At 59.2% G+C, this 18,713-nt stretch overlaps 1 protein-coding gene and 1 pseudogene across 5 annotated transcripts; one reads left to right on the top strand and one right to left on the bottom strand.

Annotated features, from left to right (window-relative positions):
• Window positions 1-240: 240 nt before the first annotated feature.
• LOC102520907 lies at window positions 241-4,512 on the bottom strand (annotated as a pseudogene).
• Window positions 4,513-7,250: 2,738 nt separating this feature from the next.
• Window positions 7,251-17,715, top strand: PDCD1 (programmed cell death 1). 5 transcript variants are annotated; one of them, XM_014556845.2, is made up of 5 exons: window positions 7,251-7,378; window positions 14,096-14,455; window positions 14,869-15,033; window positions 15,854-15,891; window positions 16,148-17,715. In XM_014556845.2, exons 1-5 carry the CDS (start codon window positions 7,303-7,305, stop codon window positions 16,376-16,378), a joined length of 870 nt encoding a protein of 289 aa, XP_014412331.1. In that variant the 5' UTR covers window positions 7,251-7,302; the 3' UTR covers window positions 16,379-17,715. The 5 variants fall into 5 exon arrangements, with proteins under 5 accessions (XP_014412331.1, XP_014412330.1, XP_032336695.1 ...); XM_014556844.2 differs by having other exon boundaries at window positions 16,145-17,715; XM_032480804.1 differs by having other exon boundaries at window positions 7,298-7,378; window positions 14,184-14,455; window positions 16,145-17,715.
• Window positions 17,716-18,713: the final 998 nt, after the last annotated feature.

Raw genomic sequence — 18,713 nt, 5'->3', positions numbered from 1 at the left:
GGAATTTTGGTGGCTTGTCGGCTGTCCAAGGACTAGAAAGACCTTTTCCAGGGAGAGTTGTGGGGCTGGTTGTGTAGTACTGAGCTATACTTGGAGAAAACTCTACTTTTTACAACATTTCCGTGGAAATCAAAGTGACACTAAGCCAGGTACTCGGTTTAAGAAGCAGACAAAGGGAAGGGGCATGTACAAGATGCAAGCTGGTTTTTCTATACTATCTGACATTCATTAGTGCTTTGATCAGAGAGATCCAAAGTCCACCATACCACTGGAGGGGTTCTGGAATTCTAGGCTCTCTCGTAGGCTGTAGGCTGCAAAGCTCCAGCTTGTCAGACTGAACCACGTTTGCCCAGGAGATAACCTACAGCTGGACCAGCAAAGATGCTAAGAGAGGAATTCTATTCTAACAGGGCCTTTCTGGTGAGTGATACTGATTCTGAGAGTGGAAAGAAGAGCTGGCTATCTCTTCTTCATCAGGAAAACTACATTTCTGTGATTTGGGCTATGTCATAGGCGTCAGAGTACAAAGCAGGGACGGAGGCCACTAGCCTCTCCAACTGAGGGTCTTGGATTTGGACATCACTTGTAGGAACCTTAGTGAGGATAGAGTCCCCTGCCCAACTGAAAGAGCCTAAGGGCTGAAGTGAGAGGGAGCTACAGAAATCTGAAACTGTGGGGGGAAACGAGGGTTTGCTTATGCTGTTGGCACATTCTTGGCTGGAAGGATCTGGTCTGATGGCTTCAGTGATTTCTGTTGCTGCTGCTTCTTGTTTGAACTGCCAGTCCCTGAACCCCGTCTTTACTGTTGTGCTCAGTAGGTTAAGTTTTAAAGCAGGTTTTCTCTGAAGATGTTTTTCTCTGGAGACATGTTGCAGTTAAACAGGGCCTCCAACTCATTGCATTGTGTTTGGGTGAATGAGGTGCATTCTTGATGCTTCTTCCACTTCTTAGGAACAGCTGGTATCTGTGAATCATCCTAGGAGTTCATGCTGGAATCATCCACATAGATAAAAGGATCTAGCTGGGGGTTCTCTTGGGCCATTTTGTTCATCAGGGGTACGGACATCTGTCTGAAGCAAGGTCCTAGCGCAACACCCCACTGTGTGCAAGAGACAGCAGGCAGGACATGGCAGTAGTCTTCACTACTGGATTTTTTGTTCAAGAGTGAAACAAGCCTGTAGCTGCCACTGTTATCTTAGGGTACCATTTTCTGGGAAGCTGTTGGTTATCACCCAGCCGATCGCAGCAATTCTAAGGCCTTGAATTTTCTGGTCAGTCCAGGGCCGTGTGGGGGGGCCCATGTGTGGGGGCCTATGTGGTCCTGTCATGTGCCCTTGCAAGGTGCTGAGGGGACATGGCTGCCCTAGTCCAAGGAGCCCCCACAGAGCTCTCCCTCTCCCAGCTCTACTCCGGGCGCAGGAGCCCCAGCTGTGCCCACCCCACGCTGGGTGTGGGAACCCACACTCTGCCCAGGCTGGACCACAGCCCTGTCGGCCAGGCCCACCGTGCAGGGCCCTCTGCTCCAGGGACTGCTACCTGGTCTCTGACTTTACAGGAGCGCCTGGAAGTTATGACTCACTGCCGTCATCCAAAAACAGTCTCTGGTGGCAATGCTGACCCTTACGACATGCGAGGAGCCAGTCACCCCTGCTTCTTCACTAGGGAACGTCCTCCAGTCTATCCCGGAAGACCCTCTAAAGGGCAGTGCAGACCGCACGGAAGTCAGCCTCCATCCATCTGCCCATCTAACTGCTCCCCAAACCCGTGAACCAAGTCCCCTGCAAAAGCCACCTACAAGGTCAGTGAACACATCAGTCAGCCATTAAATGTCCCCTGTTCTTCCCCAGCGAGACGCTGGGTAAGGAGAAGGCACACACGGCTCCATGATTCCCGGAATGTGCGTGTGTCCCGGAGCTGTGGGTCCCCTGTGTGAACGTCCAGCCTGGAGGTGGGGCTGGGAGGGGCCCTCCCTCAGAGCAGGGGCATGGATGCTGGTGCCTCCAAGGACAGGCTCTAGTAACTCCTTCTGTCTGGGTTCCTCCCTCCGCCCACTGCCCTCAGCTCCAGGACCAGCCTCCCTGAGGCACTGATGACTCAGGACAGGGCGGGATGGGGTTGGAGAATGTGCGTCAGGGCCAGGTCATCACAATCGTCCCTCCCAGAGGACCCCCTCCTCTGGCTCTGCTCACTCACACTCACCCCCTGACTCTCCACCCTCGGAGCCCAGCTTTGGGGAGGGGGGAGCCCCCACTGCCAGGAGTGAGCCACGCCCACTGTCTCCTGCAGAGTGGGTGCCCCTCCCAGCCTAGCTGCTTCTCCCAAGCTCCTCCCTGTGACGCTGGGCCAGGAACCCCCAGCTTTGGGCTGGGAGGCAGGACGGCACAGCGGGGGAGTGGCAGGGTCCAGCACGAAGCCGGCCAGCTGACTGGACAGCTTTGCTGCATCAACAGGACCCCACCTTGAGTGTCTGCGCAGGAGAGAGGTTGAGACAGAAGGACAGACAGACAATTAGAGAGCATATGCTGTGCTCACTCCTGCCCCAAAAACCTCGGCAGAAGGGGTGCAGCTCCAGGAACTTGGGGCGCCTCCCCAGACCTCGGCCCTGTGGCCCCTGGGGGTACTGATCCCCGGCATGCAGTCCAGGGGTGTGTCCAGGGGCTGCAGGCAGGCTAGGGAAGGGAGGAGGGTGGTCCTGGCCAGTAGCTGGGGCTGTGCCTCTGTCCAGCCGGGTCTCTTCCTAAAGGCTGTCCCCATTGTCCCTAGCTCCTCTCTCCAGCGTCCCGCCCAGCTGCAGCCAAGCGAGGGAGCACCTCCCCCAGCCCCAGAAGGGGAAAGACGGACCAGGGCCGGGGCAGCAGGTGGGGCACCTTCTGGGGGAGCCAGCAGGTGTGCATGGGAGCAGAAGGAGGGGACTTGCCCCTCCACAGGCGAGCATGGCTCTCCCAGAGGGCAAGGGCTCCTGCATGTCTAACCGGGTCAGTCTGGCTCCACCACCCACTGGGGCCCATCTCAGCTGTCTAGGTGACTGGCCAGCAAGAAGCCTGAATAGTGTCCAGTGGGAGAGGTCAGGGACATGTTCACACACACACACACACACATACACACAGCCCTACACGCATACGAGCGCGTAAGCCCATATGAACACATATACACACATACACAGACTCACAAACATGACACACAGATGAACACATATACACACACACAGTCATAAATACACAACACACACTGACACATATACACACGTAACCTTACACACACAAACACACCACACACACGTATACACATAAAACACACAGATACCTACACACACATGAACATACACCCAAAAATTCACACCATACACATCCCTGCACGTGAACACAGTAGGCACACACACACACATTTGGAAATTTGAGATAAAAATTCACACTGAAACCACCAACAGCATTCTAGAAAGTTGGGAAATGGGGAGTGAGCATCTCCTGGACCCAGTACCCCAGCAAGCAAGCAACCCGACTCTCCTAGTTCTTACGCATAATAAATAAGGAAAATATTTCATTCACGTTGTTTAATGTGATCCTTAATTTGGACAGATAATTTAGGCGCTCTTTTTTAACTTCTGGGAAATGCTTCAAAAACAGGATAGAGCAGAAAGTTTTTATTTGCAAACACTATTAACCATTTCCTGTTCCAACCTCAGAATAGCTGTGACTCTGCCGCTGCCTCCTGTGCTCTGGGCCACCGTTTCCACCCCCTCCCCACCTGGGTCAGAGGTCACCAGCACCCCCTCAGAAGCAGTTTGGGGTGATGATCCCTCTGCTTCCTGTGTTTCTCCCTAGAATGAAAACTTCCCTCTGACTCTGACTTGGACTCTGCCTTGGGAGAGCGGGGGGGGGGGGCGGGGTCCCCTCCCCCCTGCCCCCCAACACCATGCTGTGTGCTGTCAGCTCAGGCCACACCTGGGAAACTCTAGACCCCTCTTCTCAAACCAGGCGGCTGGGAGGCCCCAAGAACCAGACCTGCTCCAGGAAGGCTTCGGGACCACCTTGCTGAGAACCCTCTGGGCCTATTTGCTTCCTTCACTGGCTGGTCCCTGCTCTTTGTCCAGTCATTCCGGCAGGGAGCAGATGTCCGGTGGGGGGGGGTGGTGGCCAGTTCACCAGGTGGAAACACTGCCCGCAAATACAGACACCACGGCACCTGGCAGGTCCCCGGGACAAAAGCTGGGTCCACCCTGACCTGTCCACTGGTTCCTCAGGCAGGGCCACCCAAACCCGAATCCATGCAGGGGGACCTCAACAGACAGCAGCCAGACTGTCACCAGCACAGAGCCCAGGGAGACACACACATGTGCATGACTGTTGGCGGGGTCGCAGCATGAGAGCCTGCCCGCAGGCCAGCGGTTGTCCACTTTGGTACTTTGTGGGGCCAGATCACGGGTCGCAGGGAGAGCATGGGAGGGAGCTGGGCTGGGTCCAGGAGGTCCCGGGTGACACAGAGTGCAGGACACAGGGCCCCGCAGGGCTGCATTGTGCGGTACGAAGCACACCCTAGATGAGTGAACGACACAGGACCTCTAGCCTCAATGGGTGGGTCATCCCCGTGTCAGCGGCCTGATGGTGATACCGTTGGTGGTTGTGCGAAGCCTCATCGCTGAAAGAAGCTGGGCCGTATGTGCAGGGCGGGATCTGTTACTCATACCTGCCAGCACATCTGAGGTCACATCAGTGACAGCACTCGTGCCCTTCCTTACCGGAGACTCCACTGAGCTGGGAGGCCTGTGTTGTCTCTGCCGGCCCCAGCCCAGGGCCTGTTATATCAGAGGGTCAGATGCGGGGATGGGGGACAGGCAGCCCTGGCTGTGACTCCGACTGGAACCTTCCAAACCTGAAGGGTGAAACCAGGATGCAAGGCAGAGACAACTGGGGGGGGGGGGGGCAACCAGCAGGGGACGCAGGAAAGGGACCTGCCCTCCTCCCTCCAACCAGGGAGCCCATCCTGTCCTTGATGAAGGGTGATGAGGGAGGGGCAGGAGGAGACAGTGTGTGTGGTGGGACAGGGTGTGTTTGGGGGGGCAGTGTGGGGTGGGGACAGTATGTATGTGGGGGGACAGTGAGCAGATGAGCAGTGGGAGCTGGTCCTGGGTGGCCCTGGGACTTCTGCCCCTCCCCCCATTCGCCTGAGCCCCTCCCCAAGCTCTGAGCCCCCTGGGCCTGCCCACCCCAGGGTGGGTGCACAGCCCTCCCCATCCCCTGCCTCCACAGTCCCTGTGCCCCTCATCACCTCCCATGTCCCCCTGCCAAGCCCGACCCTCTGAAGGGCCCAAGTGTCCCTTTCAGCCTCGAGTCTGGGGTCCCCAACCAGCCCACCACCCCAAAGGATGTCAGCGGGAGGGAGGGGTAAAAGGGGTAGGAGGCCAGGAGGGGAGGGAAAATCAGGAGCAGGGAAGGAGGGAAGGGGTTGAGAGGGGTCGTGGAGGGAGAGGGGACAAGAAAGGTCAGGAGGGACAGAGGGGAGATGGAGGGAGGTGGATGGGCAAGGAGGGGCCATGCAGCCCGGACTTCCTCCCACCTCCTGCTCTGTGGACCCCCTCTGAGCTCCTGCAGACCGAATCAAGCTGACGGAATGAGGAGGAGGTCCTCCGGGTCTGACAGCACATTCCTACCCTCCCCGCAGCCCCTTCCAGCCCTGGTCCTCAGAGGACAGCCATGTACCCCATGTACCTCATGCCGCCCACGGACAGGGACCAACACCTAGCCCAGGGCTGGGTGCCGAGGTCCACGCAGGGTGTGACTTGCTGGGCACCTGGAGGCCTTCAGCCTGACCCGACCCATCTCCTCAGCCCCAGGCTGAGCCCCGACCCACCTCCAGACACCAGCACGGGGTGGGTTTGCCAGGAGACACCTGTCTGGGTGGGGTGTCATGTGGGTCAGCTGCAGTCCTCACCCTCTCCCAGGCCAGCAACCTCCACCTTCTGGCCAACTTCCCAGGGGCAGAGGGCGGGCACAGGCCCCAAATCCACCTTCCCCGGACCCACAGAGCCCACCTGGCCAGTAGGGACCCCCTCCCACCCTCCCTGCCGCCCACGCGGCCTCCGTGGCTAAGGCTCTGGGAGTGGCCCTCCGCTCAGAGCCGGAGCCTCCTCCGCCGATGCCTTGCCTGCAGACATCATCTTTGATGCTCTTTTTCCACCGTTTCAGGTTTCTTTAATGTTTTCCCTTCACTGCGAACGCTGAGTGTCTCTCGGAGCTGGGGCTGCAGTGCCAGCTGTCAGGCGGTTTCTGTCTCTGTCATGTTAGCTGGTGAGACTTACGCATCGCACCGCTAATATCAGCAGTTTCATCACTCCTGTTTTCCATTCATCATAACACGACGCTCACAACGAAATGCGGCGAATAACCCCATCACTCCACCAGTGTCCAGGGCTGTGCAGCCAGGCTAGGGCCCCCTGGAGACCCCAGGACCTCCCCCAGCCCGAGGGGACCAGGCAGGGGGATTTGTGAGAGAGCCAAGCCTGGAGGGACAGGTGTGCATTACAGGTTAAGCCCCAGCACTGGAGGTGGTCGGGGAACTGCTGACAGTGGAAAATCCGGAAACGTGGCTGCCCCTGACCTGGGGCCTCCTGAAAGCTGGCCCCGGAAGCCCCCAGAGGCTTCCTGAAGGGAGGGGGTGCTGGCCACCAACGTCCATCAGCAGGGGGCCAGCAGGGCCAGGGCAAACGAAGGCCACCTACGGGGAGGAGCCCAGCACCCCAGGCAGGACCAGAGGGGCAGGGTCTCTGGTGGGCCTTGGGGCTTAGGCAGACCCTTGCTGCCCCACTGTGGGTGGCGGTGCTGACCACTGCCCACTGCCAGCCCCCCAGCAGTGGCCAAGTGCAGTGGTCCAGACACTGTGGCCCCAGGACCTGAGCCCTGAGAGGATGGGGGATGGCTGGGGAAGGGAGAAGACCCTGCACCCTGTCCCAGCCAAATCCCAGCCTCAGGGAGAGGCAACAACAAATAAAGAGATAAGAATTGCCTGAGATGGTGGGACAGCCAAGCCCACCTCCTCCCCCATCTGCCTCATCTGTTTCTCTCTCAGTTCTGTCCCACCCTCCCTCCTCTTCTCCCTCAGTCTGTCTCCCATACCGAGTATTTCCACCTCCCCCTCCCCACCCCTTGCGCACTCTCTCCACCCACCGGCTCCCGCCCACGTGGTGGGAGGGGGGGCTTGGGGCGTGGCCCTCCAACCTGACCCGGGACAGCTTCCTTTCCGCTCGCACTTCTTCGGAGCAGAGGAGGCGGCGGCGAGCGGCATGCCGGGCGGGCTGGCGCTCCGGGCATGGGGACCCCACAGGCACTGTGGCCACTCGTCTGGGCGGTGCTGCAGCTGGGCTGGCGGCCAGGATGGCTCCTAGGTACGTGGTCAGGGCTGAGGAGAAAGCTCCCATTCTCCATCCCCCGGCGGGTGGGACCAGGCCCCCGAGGCCCAGCACTGCCCCTGGCAGGGCACTGTGTGGCTTTGGGCAGGTGAAGTGCCCTCTCTGGACTCTGGCTCCTCACCTGGCACTTCACCTGGTGCTGAGTCCCTTGCTCACTCAGGAGTAGGCAGGGGCGTCCTGGCTCCTCCTGGGAGTCCCAACGGCCAGAAGCTCGTGTCCTCTCTGAGGACAACAGGGCCAGGCTGACCAGAGCCCCAGACTTCATCCCCTCTTGTGTCTTCCTGGGGATGGAACCAGCCACACAAGGGACTGCCTGGCTCCATGAGGGCACAGGCTGGATGGCCCGGAGATGTTTCTCTAATTCTGTCAAAAGTGTAACAGTTCCAGTGAAGAGGGTTCACCATCCCCCACCCCGAGACCTGGAGAGGCCCCAGTTGGGGTTCTGGATGAGATTCCCTGGCTTACAGTGCCAGGGCACGGCTGCGGGCGTCCACAGCGGGTTCTGGTACAGGGTCCTGGCCCCAGGCCCCCAGAAGGCAGTCCACTGGGCAGGCCCTGCAGGCCCTTGGTCAAAGTCTGGTGGTCAGCAGCGGTGCTCCCCCTGGCTGCCCTCACCCTTGGCCGCTCCCACTGCACTGCACGGCTGGTAACACTGGGGAAGGTGGGTCCCCAGCCAGACCGAGGGCCTTGCCTCTGACTCTCACTGAGCTCAGGGGTGTGAGGGCCCCTAGTAGGCCCAAGACGAGGTAGGGGCACCCTGACCCCCACAGGGCTGCCCTCCCTGGAGTCCTGGTGCCCACGATCTCTGCCTGTCCTGGGGCCTAGTCAGCGGGGTGGGAGCACCCCAGCCACCCCGCTTTGCCTCCTCACGTGGTCTCACTCTCAGGAAGGCCTGTGGGCCACTCAGGTTGGATGAGGAAACTCAGGGCTGGGGTCAGTGGTCCAAGGTTCCGTGGCCCAAAGGTGCCCCATGGCAAGCCTTGGGGAGCCCAGGCAGGGCCCAGGGTGTGGAGATGAGGAGACGGGGTGCATGTCACCCCAGGAGGAGGAACCAAAGCACAGGGGGTGTGACTCACCCTCGGCTGCCACTCCCCCAAGACCCCCACCCAGAGAAGGGAAGATGAGAACGGGGCCCCGCAATGTGCTTTTTGGTTCCAGACGCACCAGCTCACATCTAGGGCAAGATTTTCAGCTCAGCCTCCTGCCTCAGTCTCCCCACCTGTAACATGGGCACCGGCGGCAGCCCCACCTGCACAGAGCTCTCCCCGCTGCCGAGTCTCTTGCCCAGACTCGGGCCCTCCCGGCTGCAGGGACTTTGATTCCATTCCCTTCCTAATTTATTCACTGTGTTTATTATTTCGGTCATTCCACGGACACTGGCCCCTCCTATGTATGTGAGGTTTTTGTGAGTTAGCCCAAACCCAGCAGTGAGCCAACCCCTGTCCGGGTAAAGGAGGCTGTGAAAGGGGCGGCCCTGAGCCCACTCGGAGTCGATGCCATTGTGAGCTCTGTGGCCTCTGGCGGGTCCCTTAACCTCTCTGCGCAGTGGTTTCCCCACCTGCAGTCTGGGGACAGTAGTGCCTTATGGGGTCATGAGCATTCCATCAGATCACTTATAAGAACTGTCCAGCATAGCCCAGGACACATTTCTTGAAGTCAGACTTGTCTTGTTTATTTTCTTCACCTTACAATCTTGAAAAATACTGGAAACATATAGAAAAGTTACAAAACCCCAGCAGTGAACACCATTCATGCAGAGTGGCACACTGGCTTTCTGCGTTAGTTTTCCGGGGCTGCCTCAGCAAATCCCACACTTCAGGCGGCTTAGCCCCCGGAAGTGTGCTGTCTCAAGGCCTGGAGGCTGGAAGTTGGACCTCGGGGTCACAGGGTCCCGCTGTCCCAGTCCCCTCCCAGCTCCAGGTGGCTGTGGTGACGCCCCATGCTCCTCGGTGTGGACCCCTCACCCATCCCCATCCATCCTCACGCAGTGTCCTCCCCGCAGGTGGGCCCGTCCACTTGTCCCTCTTACAGGACAGTCATGAAGGAGCCAGAGACTCCTTACCTCATCTCAACTAACCACACCTGCAGAGACCCTGTTTCCAAGTAGGTCTCATTCTGGGGTGCTGCTGAACGTGTGGAACGTGCAGCCACAGCCCTCCCTCTCTGGTCCCTTGAGCGTCACTCACAGATGGCTCTCCCAACACCCGGACGGTGGCTTTCACACAGTCCCAGAGATCAGATGCCCCTGCGTCCCAAGCCAGCCCGCAGGCTGGGCTGTCCTTCCCTGACTGGAGCCAAGTCGAGGCCCCCCTGCCTCATTCAGACGTCACTGTCCTCAACTGCAGCAGACCCACCTCTGTCTTTGCTGGCCCCGGCCTTCCTTTTTATTTTTAAATCAAATCCCAGTTTTACTTTAGATATGGAAAGGCTTGGCATTAGGATTTTTTGAGGTAAAATTGACATATTAGGTTCAGATATAGGGTGTAATGAGTTGATATCTGTATATGTTCCAAAATGATCACTGTAATAAGTCCACTAATACCATCACCGTACACAGTCACAAAACTTCCTTGTGATGAGAGCCTTCAAGATCCCCTCTCCTAGCTCCTTTCAAATACGCAGCACAGTGTGATGAACCGGGGCCCCTGAGCTGCATGCTCTGTCCCCGAGTATGCATTCATTTACACCTGGAGATTTGTGCCTTTGACCACCTCCACCCATGTCCCCTACCCCCACCTCTGGTAATTGCCAGTCTATTCTCTGCATCCACGAGCTTGGTTTTTGTCTTGTTTTGTTTTGTTTTCAGATTCTACACGTACAAGTGATATCACACAGTATTTGTCTTTCTCTGACATTTCACTTCACATGATGCCCTCCAAGTCCACCCATATTGTTGCAAAAGGCAAAACTTCATTCTATCTTATGGCTGAGTAGCATTCTACTGTGCACATATACCACCTTTCTGCCATCCAGTCGTCTGTTGATAGACACTTAGGTTGCTTCCATGTCTTGGCTACTGTAAATAGTGCTGCTATGAACATGGGGTGCATGTATCTTTTCGAATTTGTGTTTTCATTTTCTTTGGAGTGAAATTGCTGGATTATAGTGTAGCTCTATTTTTAGTTTTTGAGAAACCTCCATACCGTTTTCCACAGTGGCTGCACCAATTGACATTCCCCAAAACAGTGCCCAGCGGTTCCCTTTTCTCCAGATCCCCACCAACGCTTGTTATTTGTGGTCCTTAGGAGGACAGCCATTCTGACCAATGGTTTTCATTTGTGTTTCCCTGCTGATTAGCGATGGTGAACATCTTTCCATGTTCCTTTTGGCCGTCGGTGTCTTCTTTGGAAAGTGTCTCTCCAGTTCCTCTGCCCATTTTGTAATCAGATTGTTTGGGGGTTTTGCTATTAATCTGTAAGAATTTTCTATTATCTTTGGATATGAACCCCTTATCATATATATGATTCGCAAACATTTTCTCCCATTTACTAGGCTGCCCTTTCATCTTCTGATGGTGTCCTTGGAAGAGCAGAAGCTGTTTAGTTAGATGTGGTCCCACGTGTCTGCATTTGCTTTTGTTGCCGGCCCTGGCATCCGCAAAGGATCCAGGTCAGGTGTTCAGGCACCTGCCATCTGGTGTGTCTGGCATTTGTTCATGGGAGGTCACAGACGTGTTGGTCCTTCTTGGAGCACCCATGGAAGTCTCCCTGACGGGATCGTTCCCTCTAGGTCCCCTGCAAAGGAGAGGAAGTGATCTTTCCCTTTGTGTTGAATAAGAGACCCACAGTAGGGACCGAAGAGCCCGCCGGGAGGTGCTCCCAGCACCCACAGGTGGGTCTTGCCTAAATCAGGTGGTAGGTGGTAGTTGTGAAACGCTGTCTGTGAGGCCACTCTGAGGCCGTGGGAGCCAGGCTGGCGCTGCCTTTATACTCACAGGGTCTCTCCCTCCTGACCCTGCCGGGGCCCTCAACTCACTCCTCAAACAGAAGCAAGGCCTGGGACCCTCACTGACATTCCACTATGAGGTAAATAGACAACAGTTGAACTTCCAATTACACAAACAACATAAGAAAAGATTCACAGACATTCATACAACAGAGATAAAGCGGGATCCTGGTCCCCAGCCTCGGGAGGAAGCTCTGTTGTCACACCTCTCGGGCCAAGGCTGACAGGTCCCAGGTCTCATCTGATTGTCCCACCTGCTTCCAGGAAGCAGAGAGCCGGCCCAACCGGCACCCTCGCCCCGAGGTCTCTGGGCCTGTGCTCTTCCCCGGCTTCCCCACGGCGTTTCCGGCTCCTGTTCCAGGAAGCCCGTCTTTCTCCATCCCAGGGCTGCTGGGTGCCCTGTGAGGGTGCCCCCTGTGGCTCTGCACCCTGGATGGGCCAGGAGCCCCTGACAGCCAGGCACCCTGTGGCTTCCCAGAGAAGGATGCTGTCTGGTCAGTTTGATCCCCAGCGACCGCAAGGTGAGAGGCTGCCCTCTCATGCTGCCCCACAGACATTATCCTTGACGTGTGTCTGTGTCTCAGGCTGGCCCCACATGTGCCGAGTCTAGCCCCTGCCCCTGACCACCCTGCGAGGACCGGATTGGAGCAGGGGACGGGCATCCAGATGGAGGTGGGACTGTGCTGGGAGGAGGAGTCTCAGGAGGGGTCTGGGCAGGGAGGCCATGGGGTCCAGAGGGAGCAGAGCTTCAGGGCCACTGGGAGGGACCTGGAGTCACCAGGGCCCGAGCAGGAACAGAGGGTGGCCGTGTGGAAACCCAGGCAGAGGGCCGGGTCAGGGATGCAGGTAGCCCAGGGTCCCTGCTGGTCAAGTTCAAATTCTGTGAGAGGCACTTCACCAAAAGAGCAAATGAACAAGTGGCTCAAAAGGTCACAAATTTAGGTTGGGGGTGGGGGGCTGATGAGTCCTGAACTGAAGACGAGCAGGGCCCCTCCAAGCAAGGCAAGGACGGGGCTCCAGGGTCTGTCAGCAATTGTCCACTCGGGGGCTGCATCTCATGGCCCCCCAGGGAGCTTCTAGGGTCAAGGAGGGCTCATATGACGCCTTGGCAGGCTGGACCCGGGTGGTGGCATGGACGTGGAGGGGTGGGGCGGCGCCACCCAGACGGGGGGACTCCTGGGATATTTGCGAGGTGCCCTGGGTCTCTTGTCCCAGACGCGGGCACACGCCGGCCAAGGGGCCACGTGCAGAGCCGGGCCAGGCCAGGGAGAAGCAGCACTCTCTGGTCTGGCGCACCAGTGCCGACGCACAACTTCTGCAAAATCTGTGTCCAACTTGTACTGTTACACACATCCCACTTTCTCTAAACACAAGTGTGTGCCTCTTGAATAACGTATGAAGGTGCGTGTTGGCACTGCCGACGGGAACCCCAGGATGGCGTGCCATCTGTGTGGTTTGCACCCACCATCACAAATAAGAAAAGGGCCCCGCCAGTTTGTGTCACCCCAGGAAAGTGGAGGGGTGAGCAGATGCAGGCTCCACCAGGCAGGAGGCCTTGCTGAGGCCGGAGGACCCCTCCTGCACCGGCCACCCTCCAGGCCTCCTTGGCCTCCCAGATGCACCTGCCCCTCCCCGCCAATGGGACAGGCCCTCCGCAGAGATGTGAACCACCACTCGCCCTGCACAGAGAGGCCCACTCCCTAGGGGCCACAGAACCCCCAGCCTGGGGGACCAGACAGCGGGCTGGGTGAGGGCCCACAGGCCCCAGGCTCAGGCCACACAGCAGGGGTCTGAGAGGAGCTGGCTGCAGATACGGTGTGGGGTCCAGACAGGTCAGCCTCAAGCCTGTTGCTTCCTCTGTCTGAGCCTCAGTTTCCCATTGTGCAAGTCCGGGACCATGGCACAAGCTCCCAGCATGAGCTGGCCGCAGGGGTAGAACCCACGAGGGTGTGTCTGGCCACACGTGGGGTCCCGGTGCCTGCGTGGCCCTCAGCTGGACTTGACTGCATGTGGGGTGCCTCTGAGGGCATGCACACTCATGCATGAGTATGGCTGTATGCAAGTGTGTAAGTATGCCCGTCCTGTTCAGCCTCATTTGCGGGCCTGCGGGCAGAACCAGGCTTGACCGGGCCTCCATTCCTGTCCACATCAGGGGCGAAGGCCCTGCTGGCCTCTGAGCTCCAGTCAACAGATTCTGGGCAGAAGACTGGGTGGGACTTACGCTGCCCAATCATCAGTGCCCAGAGAGGCCTCAGCTCGGAGCTTGTCCTGAGATGGAGACTGCCTGGGGCTGGGCTCTCCAAGGATGCCCCCACCAGCCCAGCCCAGCCACCTGGGTACCCTCCCATCTACCAGCCCAGCGCCAGCAGGACCAAGGATGTTGGGGCTGGGAGTGCTGGGGTTAGGCCTGCAGGAGCTGGCCACTGGGATTCAAGGAGGGAAGCGTGAAGGCCCCTACAACCATTGCTAGTGAGAAACCAGGGGCTGGGGGATGGGAGCCAGGTGCAGCCCCAGCTCTGGGTCTCGGGTGCAGTCAAAGGACAAAGTCCACTGTGGAGTTGCTGGGTGAGAGGTGAGCACCCCAGCTGGGAGGCATGCAAGGAGGAGGGGCAGGCTCCCTGGCAGAGGCACTGCAGAACCTTCCTCTCAGACAGGGCTGCAGGCTGCAGGGATGTGGGAGGAGAGGGGAGGGGGGAGCTGCCCCCACACCCCCTCCTCACCGCCCACTGCTGCGCTCTCTCCCCTCAGACTCCCCCAGCAGACCCTGGAGCCCCCTCACCTTCTCCCCAGCCCGGCTCACCGTGCCCGAGGGGGCAAACGCCACCTTCACCTGCAGCTTTTCCAGCAAACCTGAGCACTTCCTCCTCAACTGGTATCGCATGAGCCCCAGCAACCAGACGGACAAGCTGGCCGCCTTCCCCGAGGACCGCAGCCAGCCTGCCCGGGACAGACGCTTCCGCGTCACGCCACTGCCCAACGGGCGAGACTTCCACATGAGTGTGATCGCTGCCCAGCGCAACGACAGCGGTGTCTACTTCTGCGGGGCCATCTACCTGCCCCCCAAGACGCAGATCAACGAGAGCCACCCAGCAGAGCTCACAGTGACAGGTGCGGGCATGGAGACCCCAAGGCAGGGGTGGCCCCCCAGGGCAGGGGTGGGTCCCTCAGGGCTGGGGTGAGTCTCCAAGGGCTGAGGTGGGATTCCCTCAGGGCAGGGGTGATCCTAGGGCAGGAGTGAGTCCATGAGGGCAGGTGTTAGCAGGGAAGGGTCCGGGCAGGTGGCAGGAGCAGCCTTGACTATGGGGCATAGTGGGCAGGGGTGGCCATTCGAGGGCGCTCTATCACAACCAGGACCATGGTGACTCGTGGTCCCGGCCTTCTGCAATGGGAAGCACCCCCAGACGCACTTGTCCTTGAGGGAGGGGCAGGCCTGAGCCAGCCTGGTCAGTGCAGGTTAGGAGCTGGAGACAGCAGGGCCCAGGGTCCCCAACTAAGTCCTTGTCCTTTTACCACCCTCCCAGAGAGAGTCCTGGAGCTGAGTCCCACAGAGCGCCCCAGCTCCCCACCCAGGACTGAAGGCCAGTTACAGGGCCTGGTCATTGGCATCACAAGTGTCCTGCTGGGGGTCCTGCTGCTGCTGCTGCTGATCTGGGTCCTGGCTGCCGTCTTCCTCGGGGCCACTCGAGGTAGTGCCCACCAGCCCCCAACACTGCCCCACCAGGCTCCCTCCTTCACCCTCCTCCCCATTCCAGCTGGCTCTCCCCCTCCACAGGGAGGGGCTGGGCTGGGCCTCAGTCCGGGTCCCCTCAGAGACCTCACCGTGCCCCTCACCTGTGCCTGCTCTCAAGGAGGAGTCAGAGGGGAGGGGAGTTGGGAAGGCAGACTCCCAAGGCTGAGTAACCTCAGGCTGCACCTCAGGCTGCTGGACACGGAAGGCTCTTCTAACCGCTGGGCGCCTGAGGTGACAGCCACAGCCTGACCACCTGGGGACGGCTGCGGACACGCCGCCCCAAAGCACACAGGCACCCTGACCGCCAGCGCCCCCAGCGCCGGTCGCTGGTCCTCTTCGCGGTTGTTCTGCCGGCCTGAGAGGATGGAGGGGTGGGGCCGCGCTGACCGCAGGCGGGTCTTAACCTGCTGCAGCCAGGCCGCCCTGGGAGGTCTTCTCTCCGGTAAATGACGCACTCCTCCCGCAATTTTTGAGAACGTGCTGTGCGCCCCTGGGTGCTGGTCCCAGCCATACCCCCGCAGTTCTCATTGCACCAACCGGGCGGTGGGTGGGTGTGGTGCCCGCGGGCTCGGCCCCGGGAGCACTGCAAGCCAGGTGGACCCACGCAGCCGAGGGCCCAGACCACGCAGGTCCCAGCCGGACCTTCGGGGCGGACAGGGAGGGCGGAAGGCGAGGTACGCTTCCCTGGGCTGAAGGTCGGGGGCAGGGACCCCAGAGGCCCCACCCCTAAGACTGCGGGGCCTCCTAGGCTCCCTGACTCGTGTGCTTCTCTGCAGGGGCCTGCACCCGCAGGAGCGAAGACAGCGAGCCTCGGGTGAGTGTCGTTCCCTTTGCCGCGAGGTTGCCCCGCCGCACCTCGCTGGAGAGGGGGGCCACTCTGCCGGGTGGGCGGGGCGACAATGCCGGGTTGAGTGGCCCCAGAGTAGCCACGCCCCCACCGGCGGTGGCACCTTTTGAGGCGGGGTGGCTGGCCCTGCCCCGCTATGCGTGTGCGTGTGTGTGTGCGAGCGCGCGCGCGCGTGTTGGCCACTCGGAGACCGGTGACCCCTCCTTCCCCTCTCCCCAAGAAGGAGGGCTCCACTGCCGCCCCGGTGTTCACCGTGGACTACGGGGAGCTGGACTTCCAGTGGCGAGAGAAGACCCCGGAGCCCTCTGCCCCCTGTGTACCTGAACAGACCGAGTACGCCACCATCGTCTTCCCGGGCAGGCCAGGCTCCCCAGGTCGCAGGGCATCAGCCGACAGCCTGCAGGGGCCCCGGTCTCTGAGGACAGAGGACGGACACTGCTCTTGGCCCCTCTGACCGGCTTCCTCCGCTGACCTGAGTCCTTTAGACCTTCCGCCAAGAGCCGGGGATCAGCGCCTTCCCTGGAGGAAGGTGCAGTGGAGGGAGGAGCAGTTCGGGCGGCTCAGGGGCTGAGCTCTGTCCCAGGGTGACCAGCCCCTGCACCTGCCAGCCCCGCCTAGCTCTCATTTTAATGCTTGCAGTGACCTGGGGGCAGGAGGTGTCACTGTCCCTATGGGCAAGGGGAGAGCCTCACCCAGGACTCCAGGCCCAGGCTGGGGCTGAGCTGGCTGAACCCCTCCCCTACACATGGCCTCCCTCTGGGCGTGGGGGCAGGTGGGTGGGGGTCAGGCTTCAAGAGTCACCAGGCGCCCACTGCCTCCCAGGGGCGCCTGATGCCTGGACTTGGGGCTCCAGGTCCTGGTTGGAGACTCTGCCTTGGAGCAGGCCAGAGGACTCCGCACACACCTCGAGGGGCACACAGGGAAATGCACCAGGTTGGGGCCTGGTGCTCCCGTAGGCCTGGAGGAAAGCTGATGGGGCCCGGATCTGCCTGCTTCCCCTCCACCCTCCACGTGCCCAGGTCTGTCAGGCAGTGAGGGAGTGGCAGAGCTGGAGTCACCCCACCAAGGCCGTCCTGGGGGCCCTGGCGTCACCCTATTTACCCGCACTTCTGGGCATCCATCCATGGTGCTACTTAAAGGGTCCTCGAGTGGGCTCCTTCTGGGGTGCTGGGGAGGATGCAGGAGTCCCCTCCATAAGACACCCTCCAGCCAAGCCCACCACTCCCCGTGGCCTTTACGCCACACATCATCCAGCACAGCATGACTGGGGTCAGCTGGCTGTGGGGGACCTGGGGGCACGTGCCCCACTGAGGGGTCCACCCACACTTCCCTGTTCTGTTCTGTTGGAATTAAAGAATGAGAAAGCTCTAAGAAAGGTCCTGGGTCCTGCTCACGTGGCTGTGGAGAGAGCGGGAAGGGAAGCCTGGCTCAGGCTGGGCAGGGATGCGGCCTCTCTTGCCTGGAAAGCCCAAGAGGTTCTGTGGGACAAGTGCTGAAGCAACAAGAGCCTCGAGTCCGGGAGCAGCTGTAAAACTACCACCAGGAGTAAACGGCCTCACACGTGCAAACGATGACCAGCCAGAAGAAAAGGTGGTAGGGAACATTCCGTCCACGACAGCGACAGAAGAGATAATGTGCCCGAGGTGTAAATTTAATGAGAAAACTGCAAACCCGCGGGACGAGAGCTCGCTCACCCCGGGGGCCTGGTGCTCTCGGTGAGGGTGACCTGACACCACCCAGACGCCAACTTTTTCTAATTTACAAATTTAACACTATCCCAATAAAAACCCACGTTTCTGCAAATGCAGAGTTCATAGGGAAACATAAACAGGCAAGTAACAGCCAAGAAAACCTGGAAAAGAAAGTGAAAGACATACAGCTTTGTGAGAGCTAAACCTCGTGGTAGTCGCCACAGCGGCACTAGCACGTGGAAAGACAGGAATGGAGCTACAGTGGGGAGACAGACAAGTGGTGTGGGGACCACACAGCCATTTGGAAAGCATTAGGGTGGGCTCAAACCTCCTGCCTCATGCTTGTGTAAATCCAACCCAACAAGACATGAGGAGGGGCAGGGACGCCTTCCCAACACAGGCTGGAACAAGGTACCATTAAAGAGGAAACGGGGACGTTCAACTGTGTGACCTGGGGAAAACCCTGTAGCATGGCAAAAAAAAGTCATCACACGCAAGGGGGAAAGTATTTGCAACATCGCGCAAGAGGCTATTACTCCAGTTACAGAAAGATCTTCTATAAACAGGGAAAGAGCAGGGTCAAAGGCACAAGGGGGAAGTGAGCAGGATAAGACAGACAGTTCACGCACACACCGCACACATGTTATACGTACACACACACATGCACATGTGCCTTACACAGGGGAAGGGAGTTCAGTTTTACTCAAGGAAAATGCAGATCACAACCACACCTGTCGACTGACAAACTCTTGAGTTTGGCAACACTCTTGGCAAGTTCCCTGGGAAGCGGGCCCCTCCAGCCGTCGCAGGTGGAAACCCCAAAAGGGTGGAGAACAGGGTGCTGTTGGGTGGTTAGCGTAGGACTCACATCCACATGTGCAACACCCACGGCCGGGGGAGTAGGGAACTTGTGGGGTTCACTGCACTTCACCTGCTCTGGCCAAAGGCTGAGGAGGCCCCAGGATGGTGGGATCAAGGGTCCCAGCTGGAACTCTGGGGGAACTGGCACCCAGGACAGACACCCAGGGTGGGTGCAGAAGGGCCAGAGACACTCACTGCCTCAAAGCAAGGAACAGGTTGGAGTCCCATCAAAAGTCA

Source organism: Camelus ferus, chromosome 5, assembly GCF_009834535.1.
Source record: "Camelus ferus isolate YT-003-E chromosome 5, BCGSAC_Cfer_1.0, whole genome shotgun sequence".
NCBI classification, from domain to species: domain Eukaryota; kingdom Metazoa; phylum Chordata; class Mammalia; order Artiodactyla; family Camelidae; genus Camelus; species Camelus ferus.
This window is presented reverse-complemented; position numbering and strand designations above follow the sequence as displayed.